The sequence below is a fragment of the Tamandua tetradactyla genome, chromosome 7 (assembly GCF_023851605.1).
Source record: "Tamandua tetradactyla isolate mTamTet1 chromosome 7, mTamTet1.pri, whole genome shotgun sequence".
Classification (NCBI taxonomy): Eukaryota; Metazoa; Chordata; class Mammalia; order Pilosa; family Myrmecophagidae; genus Tamandua; species Tamandua tetradactyla.
This window is the reverse complement of record NC_135333.1, coordinates 109,633,327-109,650,680: the sequence shown is the minus strand read 5'-3', so window position 1 is coordinate 109,650,680 and position 17,354 is coordinate 109,633,327. Positions and strand designations below refer to the sequence as shown.

The window sequence follows — 17,354 nt, the reverse complement described above, 5'->3', positions numbered from 1 at the left end:
ATTTCCTTTTTGTGAAAAATATCACATATACAAAAAAGCAATAAATTTCAAAGCACAACACAACAATTAGTTATAGAACAGATTTCAGAGTTTGGAATAGGTCACAATTACACAATTTTAGGTTTTTACTTCTAGCTGCTCTAAGATACTGGAGATTAAAAGATATATCAATATAATGATACAGCAATCATACTCGTTTATTAAACTCTACCCTCTCTGTATAACTCCACCATCATCTTTAATCTTTCTATCCCACTCTTTAAGGGTATTTGGGCTATGGCCATTCTAACTTTTTCATGTTGGAAGGGGCTGTCAATAATATGGGGCAGGAAGATGGAACTAGCTGATATTCTGAAGAGGCTGGCCCCTCTAGGTTTCAGGACTTTGTAGAGGCTCTTTTTATTGTGGAATTGTAAGAATTTTTTTTTTTTTTTTACATATTTTGGATAAAGTTCTATATCAGATATATGGCTTGCAAATATTTTCTCCTAGTCTGTTGAGTTGTCTTTCTTGATGGTGTCCTTTGAAGTACAAAAATTTTTAATTTTGATGAAGTTCAATTTATCTTTTTGTTCTTGTTGTTATGCTTTTGGTGTTATATATAATAAACTATTGCCTAATTCAAGGTCAGGAAGATTTACTCTTATGTTTTCTTATAAGCGTTTCAAACTCTTAGCTCTTACATCTAGGTCAATTATCCATTTAGAGTTAATTTTTGCATATGGTGTAAGGTAGGAGTCCAATTTCATTCTTTTGCATGTGTATGTCCAGTTGTTCCAGCACCATCTGCTAAAAAGGCTATTCTTTCTCCATTGAATTGTCTTGTTACTATTGTCAAAAATCAATTGACGATAAATGTAAGGGTTTATATCTGGACTCCCAATTCTATTCTATTGATTTATATGTTTATCCTTATGTCATTACCACTGTTTTGAATACTGTAGTAGTAGTTAAAAAAAAAGGTTTATAGTAGTAAGTTTTTTAAATTGAAAAGTGTGAATCCTCCAATTTTGTTCTTCTTTTACATAATTTTTGACTATTCTTGCATTTTCAGATTAATTTAGGATCAGCTTTGTCAATTTCTGCCAGGTACCATTATTTTTGGGCACTACATCACCTCAAGGAATTCTAAGAGTCTAAATTGTGTTTGGAAAAGGATCTCCTGCATACTAACTCACACTGAATTTGACAAACTTTCAGGAATCTCCAACTTGGTTAAAGATAAGGTTATTTAAGTTTGTATTAGTAATTCCTTAAGATGCCCTAGTTTCTTTTTTTTTTGTTTGTTTGTTTTTGTTTTTTTGCTTTAAAACCTTAAATCTGCTTTATTGACAGTAAATATTGTCATTAATTTACAGATTGCCATGCTTGCCCAAAATTACAAGTTTTAGTAATTGTATTAATTTTTCCATCATACTAATGTTACATGATCAGTAACAAAGTTGTGCTCCTTTATAGGAGAAAAGTTTTTATATCAATTATAACTGATATTGCTAATTGACTAATATGAACATAAGCATATAACCATGTAGGTTTATTATTATTAAAACCTAAAAATAGCAGTAGTATTACCCCATTGCTTGAAAAATACCATGATTCATGATTCATCATTGAATCTGAAGCCACAAATACAAAGCTATTTTTTTTCATATTTTAGATATAAGCATTATATGATATATCATTTCAGATTTAGAGTCCAAGAGTTCTAATTTCTTCTGTACAAAGGAAGCCTACATATATTGTTTTAATTTTCTAGGCTACTCAAACAAATACCATGAAATGAGTTGGGCTAAACAATGGGAATTAATTCATTGATAGGTTGAGGCTGGGAAAAAGTCCAAATGAAGTTATCATCAAGGTGATGCTTTCTTCTCTAGGATTGGCATTGTGGAGTGAAGATGCCCTAGTTTCTTGATGTATTTTAGAAAATTAAATACAGACACGGCTCAAAATTATATACAGTAGAAAGTCTCCTAAAGAAACTCCATTTGATAGACTTGTTAGAAAAATTTGCTGTCCATTTCCTCTGAAAAACAAAGTAAAAGAAGCCTGCAACACTCCAGTTTCTGCCTGCAATACACCAGTTACCACCACCATACCTATATACTTTTGCTCCCACAAGTTGAAATGTACATTTACCAGGAGTGAGTTGTGATTTTTTTTCCAAACAATTTATATCAGTTTTACTATGTATATTAGCTAGGGTTCTCTAGAGAAACAGAGTCAGCAGGAGATATCTGTCAATATAAAATTTATAAAAGTGTCTCATGCAACCACGGGGATATAAGAGTCCACGATCTGTAGGGCAGCCTCGGCAGCTCCAATGAAGGTCCTCCACCAACTCAGGAGAGGCTGACTGGCTGAAGCAGGAAGAGTGATTTTTCTCTTCTGAATCCTCCTTAAAAGCCTTCTGGTGATTAGATTAAGCATCACTCATTGCAGAGACACTCTCCTTAGCTGATTGGATGCAGCCAACATGGTCATGATTTAAGTCCATGAAATGTCCCCATAGCAACTGACAGGCCAACACGTGCCCAACCACTTGGCCAAGTTGCCACATGAACCTGACCATCACACTTTGTGGTTGTGATTTTTAAATTTAATAAGTATTATTTAAACTAATAGGATATGGATGCAAAAAAAAAAGGAGCAGTTGTTTTTATAAAAACTAAGTTGAATGTTTAGAAAATTCAAGAAAGGTGAGTCATTGAAAAAAACTGCTGTAGATTTTGAGTTAAAATGGTAGATAGAAGTTAGAAAAACATCACTGTCACAGAAATAATTGATTCACACAAGAACCATCAATTGATAATAAAACTAAGGTGCGTGAAAGTTTGATGATGAACTAAATATATATACATCTCCTCAAAGTATTTCCCCACAAATTATTAATTATGTAAGGAAAAATAGTACCTTTGTAGCAGATACTGGCAAACACTATCTTAATCAACTGGTCAAAGTTAACAAACCAGTAATGGCAGAAAATGATATTATATCCCTATTGATATAATGTACTGAAGACATAATACTGATTATGTAGTAGTCTTGTCAAAAAGTTTAACCTGAATCTAATTATGATAAACATTACAGAAATCCAAATTAAGGAATATTTTCTTGCCTGTACTATTAAAAATGCCAATGTTATGAAATACAAAGAAAGGTAGAAGAACTGTTCCAGATTAAAGGAAACTAAAGAGACATGTCAACTAAATGCAATGCATGATCCTTAATTGGATCCTGGAAGGAAAAAAAAATTTCTCTAGAGGACATTAATGGGATAAATTGCAAAATTGGAATATGGACTATAGCTAATTAAATAATGGTGTTGTATCAATGTTAAAAATTTCCAAATTTGATTTCTGTATTGTGGATTATAAAAAAGTTCTTGTTTTTAGGAAATACTAACTGAAATATGTAGGGGAAAATGTACATAATGTAAGCAACTTACTCTCAACTAGAAGGGGAAAATATATAAGGAGATATAAAGCAAATGTGGCAAAATAGTAACAACTGGTTAACTGAAGTAACAGATTTAGGGAATTTCTTTGTACAAGTCTTACAACTTTTCTGTAATTTTAAAATTATATCACAATAAAATGTTAAAAGAATGGTAGATTGATCATGTTAGTTTATTTCCTTTCCCTTCCAAATTTGCTAAAATGACATCATCAAAATAACAACAATAATAATACTGGCATTAACCTCTAAGGGTAAAGAGAACAAATGGGAATATAATAGCAGATGAGAATACAGTAGCAATGACCTTTTGGAAAATGGAAAGTGGATAGATGGGTGGTAACTAACCTAGCAGAGTGGAGAAAGTTTTAGGTGTCTGCAGTGAGGATACTTCAGGAATTAATCTCAGATTAATTCTTCTGAGAGGCTCAATAGTTAGATGCAATAGTTACTACAGAATGTAGTATAAAGAATGAGCCTGGGAACAGTTAAAACTGTGTATTGCATTCGGCACAATCAGGTAAACCACCTTGCCTATACAATGAGATGAAAGATTTCTCTGAAGGAACTTAATCTAGGAAGCACTGTACTCCTGGACACCAGTCAACAGTGGAGGCTGGCATATGGCATAAGATTGCAAATCTGGTAATTTAGCGAAAATCAAGGTCCTCAAGTGAGATTTTCAGTAATCTCTTCCCTATTCTGATCCCATTATACTAGCAGACAAGCCTATACCCAATCCCCAGAGAAACAGATATAGGATTCTTCCTTGGAGCAATTATAGAAATTAAGTAGAAAGTGTCCACTGAAGTCCTCAATGGGCAACGCCGCCACAGGCTTCTAATCAGTTAAAATCAGTATGGAAAGCCAAGGATCACCAGTTATTCAAGGATATTTATCAATCCTTAAAAAAAAGAGAACAAAATAAAAACATAGGGAAAAGGGCCCAGTGAAAACAGAGATAATGCAGGGAACAGAAGAAAACTTCAAATAAAGAATAATATGCATGGAGAAATGAGAGAAGGTATGAAAAAGGAATAATCAGAGAATCAAAAGGGCTCTGGAAATTAAAAATGTAGTAGCCAAAATAAAATGTTCTAATATGAAAATGTGGTGGTTTTAAAATATGTCCACAAGTTTTTTGATACTCCTCTCTTCAAGAAAGAGTTTCATTCCCCTCTTCTTGAATATGAGCTGGACTTACTGACTCACTTCTAATAAATAAGGTAGAAGTGACAGTGTGTCACTGTGGTGGTTTGGAGCTTGTACCCCAGACAAACATGTTCTTAAACTTAATCCATTCCTCTGAGGGTGAAGCCTTGTAAATAGGACCTTTTGATGTGATTACTTCAGAGAAGGTGTGGCCCAAGATAAGTCTCAATCCTATTGCTGAAGGCCTTATAAGGAAAGTCACAGAGAGAAAAAAGCCACAGAGGGAGCAGCCAGAAGCTGAAAGTCAACAGAATCTGGAAGAGAAGGGAGAGGCCAGGAAAGGCTGCCATGTGCATTGCCATGTAACAGAAAAGCCAAGAGCCAAGGATCACAGGCAGCCAGTCCTAGAATGCCAGTTTTCATGAAGAAAGCATTGCCTTGATGAAGGCTTGATTTGGATTCAAAACTGTGAGCTAATAAATTCCTATCGTTTAAGCCAACCCATTGCATGGTATTTACTTTAGCAACAAGGAAACTAAAATCGTCACTTTCAATGCTAGGTCATAGAAAGATATTGTGGTTTCCTTCTCTCCCTCTTGGATCAGTCACACTGGGAGAAGTTGGCTGCCATATTGTGAGAACACTCAAGCAGCTTATGGAGAAGCCTCTGTGGTAAGGACCTGAGATAGGTCTTGTCAACAGCCAAAGATGAATTGAGGCGCCTATCAACAGCTATTTGTGTTAGCCACCTTGTTAATGGATCCTTCATCCTGAGAGCCATCTCTAGCTTCTGATGACTGCAATCCCTGATGAAGGCAACCACATGAACCAGAACCATCCAGCTAAGCTGCTCCCAGATTCCTGATTCACAGAACTTGTGAGGTAATAAACATTTATGTTTTTTTTTTAAAGCCAGTAAATGACACTCAAACTAGAGCTTTATATCTGAACAAACTATTAATCAAGTGTGTGAGTATAATGAAGCTATTCTTGACTATACGTTTTTAGAAAGCTACTGGAGGATATATTCCAGGAAAGGGAGGGAATAAACCAACAAAGAAAATAGAAAACAGGGAAACTAACTTTGAATAGAGGTCAAGGCAAATCCTAGAACAACAGCTATGCACCAGGATTAGAGAGTGGACAGTCCAACTAGGGTAGGAGACAGGCAGTTTGGAAAAATTTGGAACTGATAGATTATTTGGGTTTGAGTAACTGGAGAAAATATCACTGGACTCTTAACAGACCTGTTGAATTACTTGGGAAAATAGTAACAATAGACACATAGAGAATTAAACAAATGAAAAAAATGGTGGTAATTTTTAACTCCAGGAATAAACAAAAAGTTGAACAACAAAGGAAATATAATCATAGTAACAATACTTGGCTTAGAAGTGAACGATTTTTACAATAGTTGTAAGATTCCAATACTACGACTTTAACCTTGTATTAGTTTTCTATTGTTCCATAGCAAATTATCACAAATTTAGCAGCTTAAATCACCCATTATCTCATAGTTCTGTATCTCATAGTTGTGTTCAGAGGAGTGATATCCTATCATTTTCACAGGTTCCTCTCACATGCAAAGGTAACGGGATTGTACAAGAATGAGGATCATTGGGGGTCATATTAGAATTCTGCCTACCATAAACTTAAAACTTATTTGGGGAAGAAGTGCAGGGTGTGGTATAAGAAAGCTTAATACTCAACTGCCATAGTAGGAAGGCAATGTATAATGACCAAAAATGAATAAATTAATAAATAGGATACAAACACCTTATTTAGAAATAGAAGGTAAAAACCAGAAGAAATAGCTAAAATAGTTTTAAAATGATTTCCTCTGGAGACTGGAGGCAAGGGGGTTAGAGCAGAAGTCTTCTATTTTTTATTATAAGCCTTTTTAGTACTATTTGATCCTTTAACTATGCGTAATATTGTTTTGAGGAAGAAAACAATGTAACTTAAATATCTCTTTTTATGTTAGACATGGGTAAGACAAGTGTAAAATATTTGGGGAAAATTATGAAAATCATTAAAAAATCAGATTGCTGGAATATTATGCAGCAGAAAGGCGAAATGAGGTCCTGAAGCATAAGACATGGATGAACCTTGAGGACCTAACGTGGAGTGAGATGAGTTAGACATGAAAGGACAGATACTGTATGGTTTTGTTATTATGACTGTGGTAAAGGTAATCTCAGAGGTTACACTGTAGAATACAGCAGACCTAGAGGTACATAAAAGCGAGAGATGGGGGACAGGCTACCCAATGAGGCTGAACCTAAATGCAAAGGAACAGATAGAAGTGATGGTAACTAAATAGTGGGGTTATAAGTAACATTACCATATTGAAGGTGAATATGATTGAAAGGAATGTTTACTGCCAAATATCCCACTGATTAAAATTACAATTAAAAATAAGTTCTCGCATGAACTATTTCAAAGGTTTGATAGTGGACAGAGAGTGTTCTAGTTTGCTAGCTGCCGGAATGCAACACACCAGAGACGGATTGGCTTTTAATAAAAGGGGATTTATTTTGTTGGTTCTTCAGAGGAAAGGCAGTTAACTTTCCACTGAGGTTCTTTCTTACGTGGAAGGCACAAGATGGTCTCTGCTGGTCTTCTCTCCAGGCCCCTGGGTTCCAACAACTTTCCCCGGAGTGACTTCTTTCTGCATCTCCAAAGGCCTGGGCTGAGCTGCTAGTGCTGAGATGAGGAATGCTGAGCTGCTTAGCAGTGCTACGTTGCAATCTCCCATTTAAGCACCAGCCAATTAAGTCAAACGTCACTCATTGCAGCAGACATGCCTCCTAGCTGACTGCAGATGTAATTGGCAACAGATGAGGTTCACGCACCATTGGCTTAAGTCCGCAGCAACAAGACTAGGTATGCTCACCTGGCCAAGTTGACAACTGAATCTAACTAATACAGAGAGTCAGTAGTAGCAGGGTATAGGGGAAAACTAAAAATGCATGCTATGGCCAATAGTCAATAGGATTACATTAATAGGACCACAACAATACCTGGGGCAACTAATGGGGAGATGTGTGGAGAGACAAGTGATAAGGGGTAGTTTTGATTTGATAGTTGGTAATGCTGCATTGTTGGTTCTTTGTTGCTATGGCCCAATGAAAATTGTCTATAACTGAGAACACTGCTGATTGTACAACCAAGTGAGGATACTGTTAAGACATGGTTTGTTTATTTTGAAAATTATCCATAAAGCCCAATAGATTGAGGGAGTAAAAGGGTACAATGACTGAGAAGCAGAATGATAAACTGTGATACATTTATATGCGAGAGACACACAATGAACCGAATAAACCTTGGGGACAATGTGTTGTGCAAAATAAGCCAAAAACAAAAGAACAGATATGCTAAGGTCTCTTTAAGAAAATATTTATAAGAAAATTGGAGTCTTGATAGCAGCCACACTTGGTCTGAAGTTGTAAATGTCTTTCTAAATTCTGAGACACTGAGCAATATGTCTATCAGCTGGTATTTCCCTGGAACTTCGAATAACTCTGTGACATCTAATACCAAGAAATGGAGTGCTACAGCCGTGAAAGTTAGCATGGCTATATATAATAACAGTTAAAGTAACTGAAGAAAGAAATCAGGCCTCAATTAGAGTAAAAAACTAATCCAGGGCAGTGCAATGGTGACTCAGTGCAGAATTCTCACCTGCCATGTTGGAGACCTGGATTTGATTCCCAGTGCCTGCTTATGCAAAAAGACAAACACAAACTAGTCTGATATGGCTGAGTCTAAGTATTTAGACATTTTTACTCTGTATTCTGACAGGGTAAAAGATGACAGTGCATGTATTCTAGACCTTCACCTACTATATGAGACCAAAGGCAGAGAGGTTTATTATGTCTAGAACCTAAATTTTTGGCAATGCATAATCTAACTCAACCTGTATGGACAGCTCATTTAAACATCCCAAACTCCTGGAGTCCAGAACAGGCATGAAGCCTTTTAATTTTGTATAGCTTAATGTAATACTGGGATGCATCTCAGATTATGGTGGATTTATAATTAAAAAGTATTGATAATGCATTAAGTAGATATCACCCTGTTATCCAAGATGTAATGGAGAGGCTGGAGGGAACTGCCTGAAAATGTAGAGCTGTGTTCCAGTAGCCATGTTTCTTGATGATGATTGTATAATGATACAGCTTTCACAATGTGACTGTGTGACTGTGAAAACCTTGTGTCGGATGCTCCATTTATCTACCTTGTCAACAGATGAGAGGAACATATGGAATAAAAATAAACAATAGGGGGAACAAATGTTAAAATAGATGTAGTTTGAAATGCTAGTGATCAATGAAAGGGATCAGTAAGGGGCATGGCATGTAAAAATTTTTTTTGTTTGTTATATTTTTCTGTTGTTTTTTAATTTCTTTTTCTGAATTGATGCTAATGTTCTGGGAAATGATCATGATGATGAATATGCAACTATGTGACGATATTGTGAATTGCTGAGTGTATGTGTTGGGAATGTTTGTGTTTCTTGTAATTTTTTTAATTAATAAAAAATTTAAAAAAAAGTATTGATCGAGTCCCTTGAGGGTCCAAAGGGGAATGGATATATATATATGGAATTGTTAAAATTTCTCATGTGGTAAACTCCAGGTATCTTTGCAACCACTGGGGACTCCCAAGAAAATAGGCCAAGCCCTTGATTTTGAGTGCTGCCCTTATAAAACTTATTTCTGTAAGGAAGAAGCTAAGACTACCCATAATGAGGACTAAGAGTTGCTTCCAGGAAATCTCTTTTGTTGCTGGGGTGAGGCCTCTCTCTCTCTCTAAGCCCAGCTCTGCAAGGAAAATTGTTGCCCTGCTCACTGTGTGTGACATGACATTCAGGGGTGAAAATCTCCCTGACAACATGGGTGTGGCTTCCAGGGATAAGTCTGGCCCTGGTACTGTGGGATAGACAATGCCTTCCAAACCAAAAGGAGTAAAAGAAGTGTAATAAAATAAGGTATCAGTGGCCAGGAGAGATCAATTAGTGTCCGGAGACTATTCTGGCATCTACTCTGAGGCAAGCTTCGGTTAGATGGTGCTAATTGCCATGGTTTGATAAACCCCAACCAACATCAATTCTCTTGACTCTTTTTTTTCTCAGAAAAAACCATAATTTATTTAACTATTTCCATATTTTGAGACATTATACTATTTACCATGATAAATAATATTGTATGAACATCCTTATGCATAGTTGTATTTGTATGTTTTAATTCCTTTTTAGGATTCCTAGAAGTAAAATTACTGGGTCAAAGAATATGAACAAATTGTTTTCCCAGAGTGTTGTACCCTTTTATGCTCTCTCAGCTATGTCTATCTTTTTTTTTTTCATTCTACATATATAATCAGTAATTCACAATATCATCACATGGTTGCATATTCATCATCATGATCATTTCTTAGAACATTTGCATCAATTCAGAAAAAGAAATAAAAGATAACAGAAAAAATTATACATATCATACCCCTTACCCCTCGCTTTCACGGATCACTAGCATTTCAAACTAAATTTATTTTAACATTTGTACCCCTTATTATTTAATTTTATTCCATATGTTCTACTCATCTGTTGACAAGGTAGATAAAAGGAGCATCAGGCACAAGGTTTTCACAATCACACAGTCACATCGTGAAAGCTATATCATTATACAATCATCATCAAGAAACATGGCTACTGGAACACAGCTCTACATTCTCTTGACTCCTAAGAACACCTAGGGCTTGAACTGAGATTCTATAAAGGTTTCGTGCACTAAGTTTGTTTTCCTGGAATCTATAATTCCTGGAAGATTCCTAGGTCAGATAAATCCTGAAACCCAGAGGGATCAACCTCTCCAAGATTATTGATTGATTAAATCTCCCTATCCTTTAGTGTCAACACCCCTTCTCAACAAGAAAAAGGCAGAAAGGGCATTATCTAAAGATCCCTATAGATTGGGAAAGGGGTTAGAGGAGGAGGAGGAGGTATAACAAAGAAAATTGAATTTAACAAACAAGTATGTCTGCTGATCACTATATTAATATTCCATCTAGCCTCCAGTGTTTTGGAGCAGCTAGAAGGAGAAATCTGAGTTGGTGGAATGGTAGCACATGACAAACTCTGGGATCTGTTCTGTAACCACTTGTTGAAGTGTGCTTTGAAAACTATTGCTTTTTCTTTCCTTTCTTTGCTATATTTTACAACGAAAAAGTAAAAAAAAAAAAAAAATCAGATTGTTTTGCAAATGTCTCACTTCACTTTAAACCAAACTGGAAATTGGAGACGATGCATTTAGGAGAAATAAAGGACAAGGCAGTCATCAGTAGCCACATTTTCAGAGAAAAGGAATTGACACTATATATGAAAAATCGGTGAATGAATCTACATTTATATGTAAGTTAGAAATAAAATATGTATGTACATTTTCTTGATTCCCAAATTTAAAATTTTTAATCTTTTAAAATTAGCTGACCAACTATTAGTCTGTGTTAAGAAGGATTCTCCTGTAAGTACGTTCAGTCATATAGGTTCAGTATTCCTTCTAACCTCATGTTCTAGATCACCAGTTTGGCCAAGCTGCTTGCCTCTGATACCCTGCCATTGGAAAGAGAAAACATGGGTAAACAGATCATATCAGGATACCTCCCTATCACCCTGTTAGGGCCTCTGGTTTTTATAAGAAACCTCACTGCCTCTGTCCTATCAAGAGATTAATCACAAATGAGATCCAGGTCTCTTCAGATTGATACCAAGTCTTGTTTACCAGTGCTTATGTAGCTCACTAGATCAGGCTGTGTGCTCTGCTCACTCATGGTGAGGGAATCCATCTAGTTGGAGGAAGTAGGGTTGGTGGAGCCAGGAGAGGCATACTCTTGGTCTGGAACGAGGGAAATTTGTGGGTTGGGTTTATACCTCTCCCCAAAGAGTGTGTTTCTCTGAGAGAGGGTGGAGAAGAGCTCTCATTTCATCTTCATTTGGAGATAAGAATAGTCTCATGACATATTGGTCCCAGTTGAGGCAGAGTCAAGGGGGGAGGGCTGGTATAGAGCCATTAAGGGACTTCTAGGGTCTAGCAGTGGAAGCTTTGAACAAATATTACCTTGGAGCTGGATATGTAAAACAGACCTTCTTTGATGGAATCAGAAAGGGGACAGAGTGCTTAATGGAGGCCTATTCAAGATCAGTCCTTCACAATCTTTCCATTCTTGTCTTAACTTTGTGCTTCCCAGTCACCCCTGCCCCTGCCCCAATATGATTTTTGCTTCAGCTCCTGTCCACATTTAATTTTCTTCACCGGTGTTCTCCATTCTGCCTGGAGTACCCTTTTTGCTTCATTTCTGGGCTTTCAAACAATTAATCTTTTAAGACCTAACTCAATTGCCACATTTCTTACAAAGTCTCCCTTATTTCCTGTTTTAGTTAGTTTTTCAAAATAATTTATTTCATCACTCACCCTATAAATATTTATTAAAGCTCTGCTATATGTGAGACACTGCTAGGCCCTATGTATATAATACAGATCTGATATTTAATCACTGTTCCCTAAAAATCCTTCAGTGGCTGCCTATAAAGTTGAAGTGCTCAGCATGACTAATGGTATGTTCAGTTATCTGGCCCCTGCCTAATTTTCAAGGCTTTCCTCCCAACACTTCTGTACTTTACCCTTCATCTGTTCCCAAGTACACGAAGTTCATATATTATGACTCTTGGGTATTTGTTTCTTTGTCTATGCTATTTCCCTTACTGTACTTGAACTTTCCCTGTAACAGTTCTGGAAGCATTTTTTTTCTATGAGGCTTTCCGTAAGGGATTTCCCTATTCTCATTCCAAATTCAATAGTATCAAGAACTTCCTCTTTTGTGGGTCCATAGTATTCCATGTTTAATTTGTTCATAGACCAATTTTTTTTTTTTGCATACTTATCTTCCTTATCAGATAGGCAGCCACTTGACAGCAGATGCCTTATCCTACCATCTTTGTAACCCCATTCACCAGCATAAGGCTTGGCACATAGTGGGTGCTTAATAAAAACTGGCTAAATGAACAAATTAATATGTTCATTCAGTTGAACAAACTGTGTGCCTTAATAAGGACATTAAGTGACAGGAGAGGAAAACTGAATGGATACTTTCTACTCCCTAATTTTACGTAATGTAGTTGTTGGTCTTGAGGGATAAATCTCTTCACTTTACTAGGAAAAAAAATGACTAGGAAGTAGCTAAGAAATAGCTAGGAAAAGAAAGGGTCTTTCTAATCTAATCCTCCTTCTACTCTATATTCCTCTTACTTGTTTCTTCAGTTATGGCTCTCTTTTTGCTCCGAAAGGAATTTTGATATCCCAACAGACATAAGTTGAAGAAGGCCATCTCAGCTCCTCCCGGTCCTCTTCTGGAATGTCCAGGCTGGAGTACTGGTCTCTGTGTTTGGTAACCATGGTAATGTCCTGAACAATTAGCATAATTGACACACCCTTTGTCTGATGAGGCACAGATTTATGGGTTCACAGTGGAGCTGGAGTGGGAGTAGGCTCAACAAGTTTAGGCAAAGGAGGAATCAAGTGCCAAAACCACTTGATTTTGGCCCAGCCTTATTTATTTATATCTTAAGCTTCAGTAGGTAATAAGTAGAAAGAGCACTGACCTGCACTCATGTCTTAGTTTTGCCACATCTTTCATATCAATAAAATTTACAATGAACTTTTATACATATTGTAGAGATCCAAGGCCCAGGCCCCCCACTCCATATTAAGAATAAGTTATTGCTCCTTTTATCTACCATATCAATAGAAGAGTAGAACATATGGAATAAAAATAAATAATAGGGGGAACAAATGTTAAAATAAATTTAGTTTGAAATGCTAGTGATAAATGAAAGCAAGGGGTAAGGGGTATGGTAGGTATAATCTTTTTTTTCTCTGTTATTATTTTATTTCTTTTTCTGTTGTCTTTTTATTTCTTTTTCTAAAGCGATGCAAATGTTCTAAGAAATGAATATGCAACTATGTGATATTAAGAATTACTGATTATATATGTAGAATGGAATGATATCTTAATGTTTTGTTTGTTCTTAATTTTTTTAAATTAATTAATTAAAAAAAGATAAAAAAAAAAAGAATAAGTTATTACATGTAGCCACCTAAAATGACCAGGACAGAATTAAAGTTCATAAGATTTCCTGGGAGTGGGGTAGGTGGAAGAAGAGTTTGAGATAAAATTTGAATAAATTAACTAAGCCTCAGTGTTTTATTCTTTTTTATTTTAAAAAATGGCAATGATGATAACAATGAGTCTAACTTATTTCAAGTAGTGGTGTTGTGAAGCCACATGCTGGTTTGAGAGAGCGGCTTGTTAAATTTTTAGGAATTTTGAGAGCTGATTATTAAGTCACTATTAAAAATTAAATTATATAAATTTACAAATGAGTATTTTACCTTATATATTAAAACTGAATTAATTATATTAAAAACAAAGGTAATAGATACTCACACTCACTGCTTCCTGGTTATTTTATTAAATTTTGCTATTATCTATGCTTGTGAAGTTATTTACATCTTTTGTATCTATATGGAAAAATATGTTTAATGGTGTGCACATCTTTTCCAACTCCATGATCAGTGATGTCACATTGATTGCTTGAGATCAACCATGGTGGGAGAATTTACAAAAAACAAGGGCTTAATTTACTACTGGCTTGACTTAAAATGATAGAAAAATATTAATAAAGCATATTAAATTTAAGTGTTTTATGTCTGTACTGTTATATTGCTACAAGCACAAAAAACTAAAGAAACATTCTTCCAGTATTAAAAACTATTATCCAGTTCAGCAAATAAGTTTCTCAAGTCACTGACAAATTAATGAAGTTGACATAAATCATTATTTCACTTTCATCTCACTGATTAATGTAAATGAATATATCAACCAACATTTACACTACACTCATCAATTGCAACCATGGTTTCATTTCATATTTGCTACCAAACTGTGATTCAAGAGTTTGACAAAAGTCAACAAAAGCATCCTGTGAGAATTAGATGTGTATTGGAAATTTGCAATGAAGAATATCGTATACTTTATTTTTTATAAATTGTGTGCTGCACATCTTTATATCAGTAAAAGTTACAATAAACTTGTATGCATATTGTAGAGACCCAGGGTGCAGGCCTTCCCCCCCTCCATATTAAGAATAGGTTACTAGGGTACACGGGTAGTTCAGTGGTTAGAATGCCCACCTTTCATGCGGGAGACCCGGGTTCGATTTCCGGACCATGCACTCCCCCCCCAAAAAATAAATAAGTTACTGCACGTAGCTGCCTACAATGACTGGGACAGAACTTAAAGTTCAGTGATCTTCGGGGGTGGAGTGGGGACGGGGGGTGTGTGGAAGAACAATGGTATTGTAAACCAAAGCACTGATCATTGTTGACAACAAATCTCCAAGCTCCTGGTTCATCAGACCCTGTTGAAACTGTTCTTATAAACCCTTGCACTCTTTGTGGAGTTCTTCCATTTCCTGACTAGCCATCACTGGGAAGAATCTTCTGCTTGTAAGTTCTAATAAAATTCACGTCTAACTCTGTGCCCGATGTGTCCTTCTGTCTTCAGGCAGCCCTGATCCAAACCCTCCAAAAGCTGGCTTGGAACATGTATATACACATACACATTTTTTTTCTGGTTAGCTAATTAATCATTTGCCAGCACATAGACACCATGGATGACCTCACTGAATGTGGCATTGGGAAGATATGGGCAATAACACACCAACTTTTCAAATGAGACTATATGAATTTTGGGGAGAAACTGTTTTAACAGTAGTAAATGGTAATGTTTGACACAACTAAAATTTCTCATTTTTAAGCACACTGGAAAATAGGATGAAACGGTGACATATGCTATAATCCTGTAACCACCAAGATTAGCTTAGTGAATAGGAAGAATAGTCCTATAGGTGTGATTTTCAGGAAACAGAGTCTTGACAATAAACATATATTAACACCTACTCTATGCCAGATGGTAATGTCAGAATGAAGAGGTGACACTGGAGATTACACAACTACTTAAAAGAAGAGCTGAGATTTGAATCCAAGCTGAACTAAAAACCTTCTGTTAGCGATTTAACTATCGCTGTTTCCTACTTTCAAATAATTACATCTTCAGTCTAAAAATATTTCCTTTCTCTGATTTACAGAGGTCTCCCTCTTTAGTGAGGCAGGGTAGCAAGTCATTAGTTAGTAGCTGCATTGCCTGACACCTGACAGATAAGGGAACTTTTCCCTGAAAGAATGGTACACTTAAGCAGGAGAGCAAATTCAAAGCATTCATTAAAATAGATTCGGTGGAGAATCAAATACAGGTCAGAGACCTATGTAAGAGTGATGAGAGAAATACTGTTGGTGGTTTCAAAGACAATACACATGACTAAACAACTAAAAAAGTGCTTATTAAAAAAAAAAAGCCTGTGATGGAAGCTTGAAATCATAAACTTTTAAATGTTATAATCGGAAGTAAATCATTTAAATCTTCCTGACCCTCCATTTCTCTGAAGTAAAATGGAACTAATAATAACTGTAGGAAGTATGTGGCAGAGGGAGCCTGAAATGGAAGGAAATACTTCTGAGAATGAATTATAATCAAACATACTGAGGACAGCAGCTGCTGCATCTAGAAGTGATGGGAAACCCCAAATAATACAAACACAAGACAAAGAATTCTAATACTGTACAAATTTAATTAAGGTAAATTCAGTATGGTTCCAGAAAAGCAGGAGCACATGAGGCAGTTTGCCAGAACTAGGGAATTAGACTTGATTTTAAAATCTACACTTATTAACTCTGTGGTGCAGAGCAAACTCCTTGATATCTTCGAGCCGTTTATTGTAGAGTGTTGTGAACATTTATTTGACAAAGATTTATTGACTACAGAGTTGGAGTAGTTAATGGGGATACAAAAAAATAAAAGGCATGATCCTTCCCTCTAATAATTTCAATACAACATAATAAATACTACAGTAACAATGATAGCAACATCTATTGAATGTTTCCTTTCTGTCAGGTATCATCAAAAGTGGTTTTCAATGCATTTAATCTTCACTTAATCCTCAAAATTTAAATCGTAGGTTGTATATAATTTCCATTTTATAGAAGAGGCTCAGAGGATCGAACAGCTATCAAGCCTTGAAACTGTGATATATCTTGACAAAGCGCAGGAACTTAAAAATTTGTGCTTGTGCGGTGTGATGGAAGCGTACGAGGCTGAAAGAGCATCTTTAGTTTACCTGCTTTGCAAAACAGAGATTAAAATATTACTAACTCTTGTGGTTGCGCCGATTACAGTGTCTTCTTAGTTCCGGATCACCTTGTAAAGCTGCTTTTAAGATAGGCTGTATTATCTTACATTGCTACCAACAAAGTAAAAGCTTTGCAGATGCTTTATGTTTTGATATATGACAGGGCCACTCTCTTTGATTCTTTTTTTTTCTTCAGTTTTTTGACTGTCTCACCTATTGTTCTTCATCTCCATCTATTCCATTTTATATCTTCTTGTCCGCAAGAAAGCAAGTTATCTGAAAAACCGCCCAAGCGCGCACCAGTAGACCCCAGATAACGCCACAACTGTTGCGCTGCGGCGTAGTCCCGAGCGCGATCGCTCAGCCGTGTTCTCGCAGTAAGAGACGTGATTTTGAACGAAAACTCTTAACTCCACCCTTCGTCCCAAAGGTCACATGACGGGCG

General features: G+C 36.0%; 1 protein-coding gene across 2 annotated transcripts in view; it reads right to left on the bottom strand.

Moving 5' to 3' along the window:
• The window catches only part of SPMIP11 (sperm microtubule inner protein 11), a 30,712-nt gene extending 17,667 nt beyond the window's left edge, over positions 1–13,045 (bottom strand). For both annotated transcript variants that reach the window (XM_077170753.1, XM_077170754.1), the window contains exon 1: positions 12,912–13,045. In XM_077170753.1, coding sequence (XP_077026868.1) covers positions 12,912–12,990 — 79 coding nt within the window. In that variant the 5' untranslated portion in view covers positions 12,991–13,045. The remainder of the gene's footprint in view (positions 1–12,911) is intronic.
• Between the last annotated feature and the right edge of the window lie 4,309 nt (positions 13,046–17,354).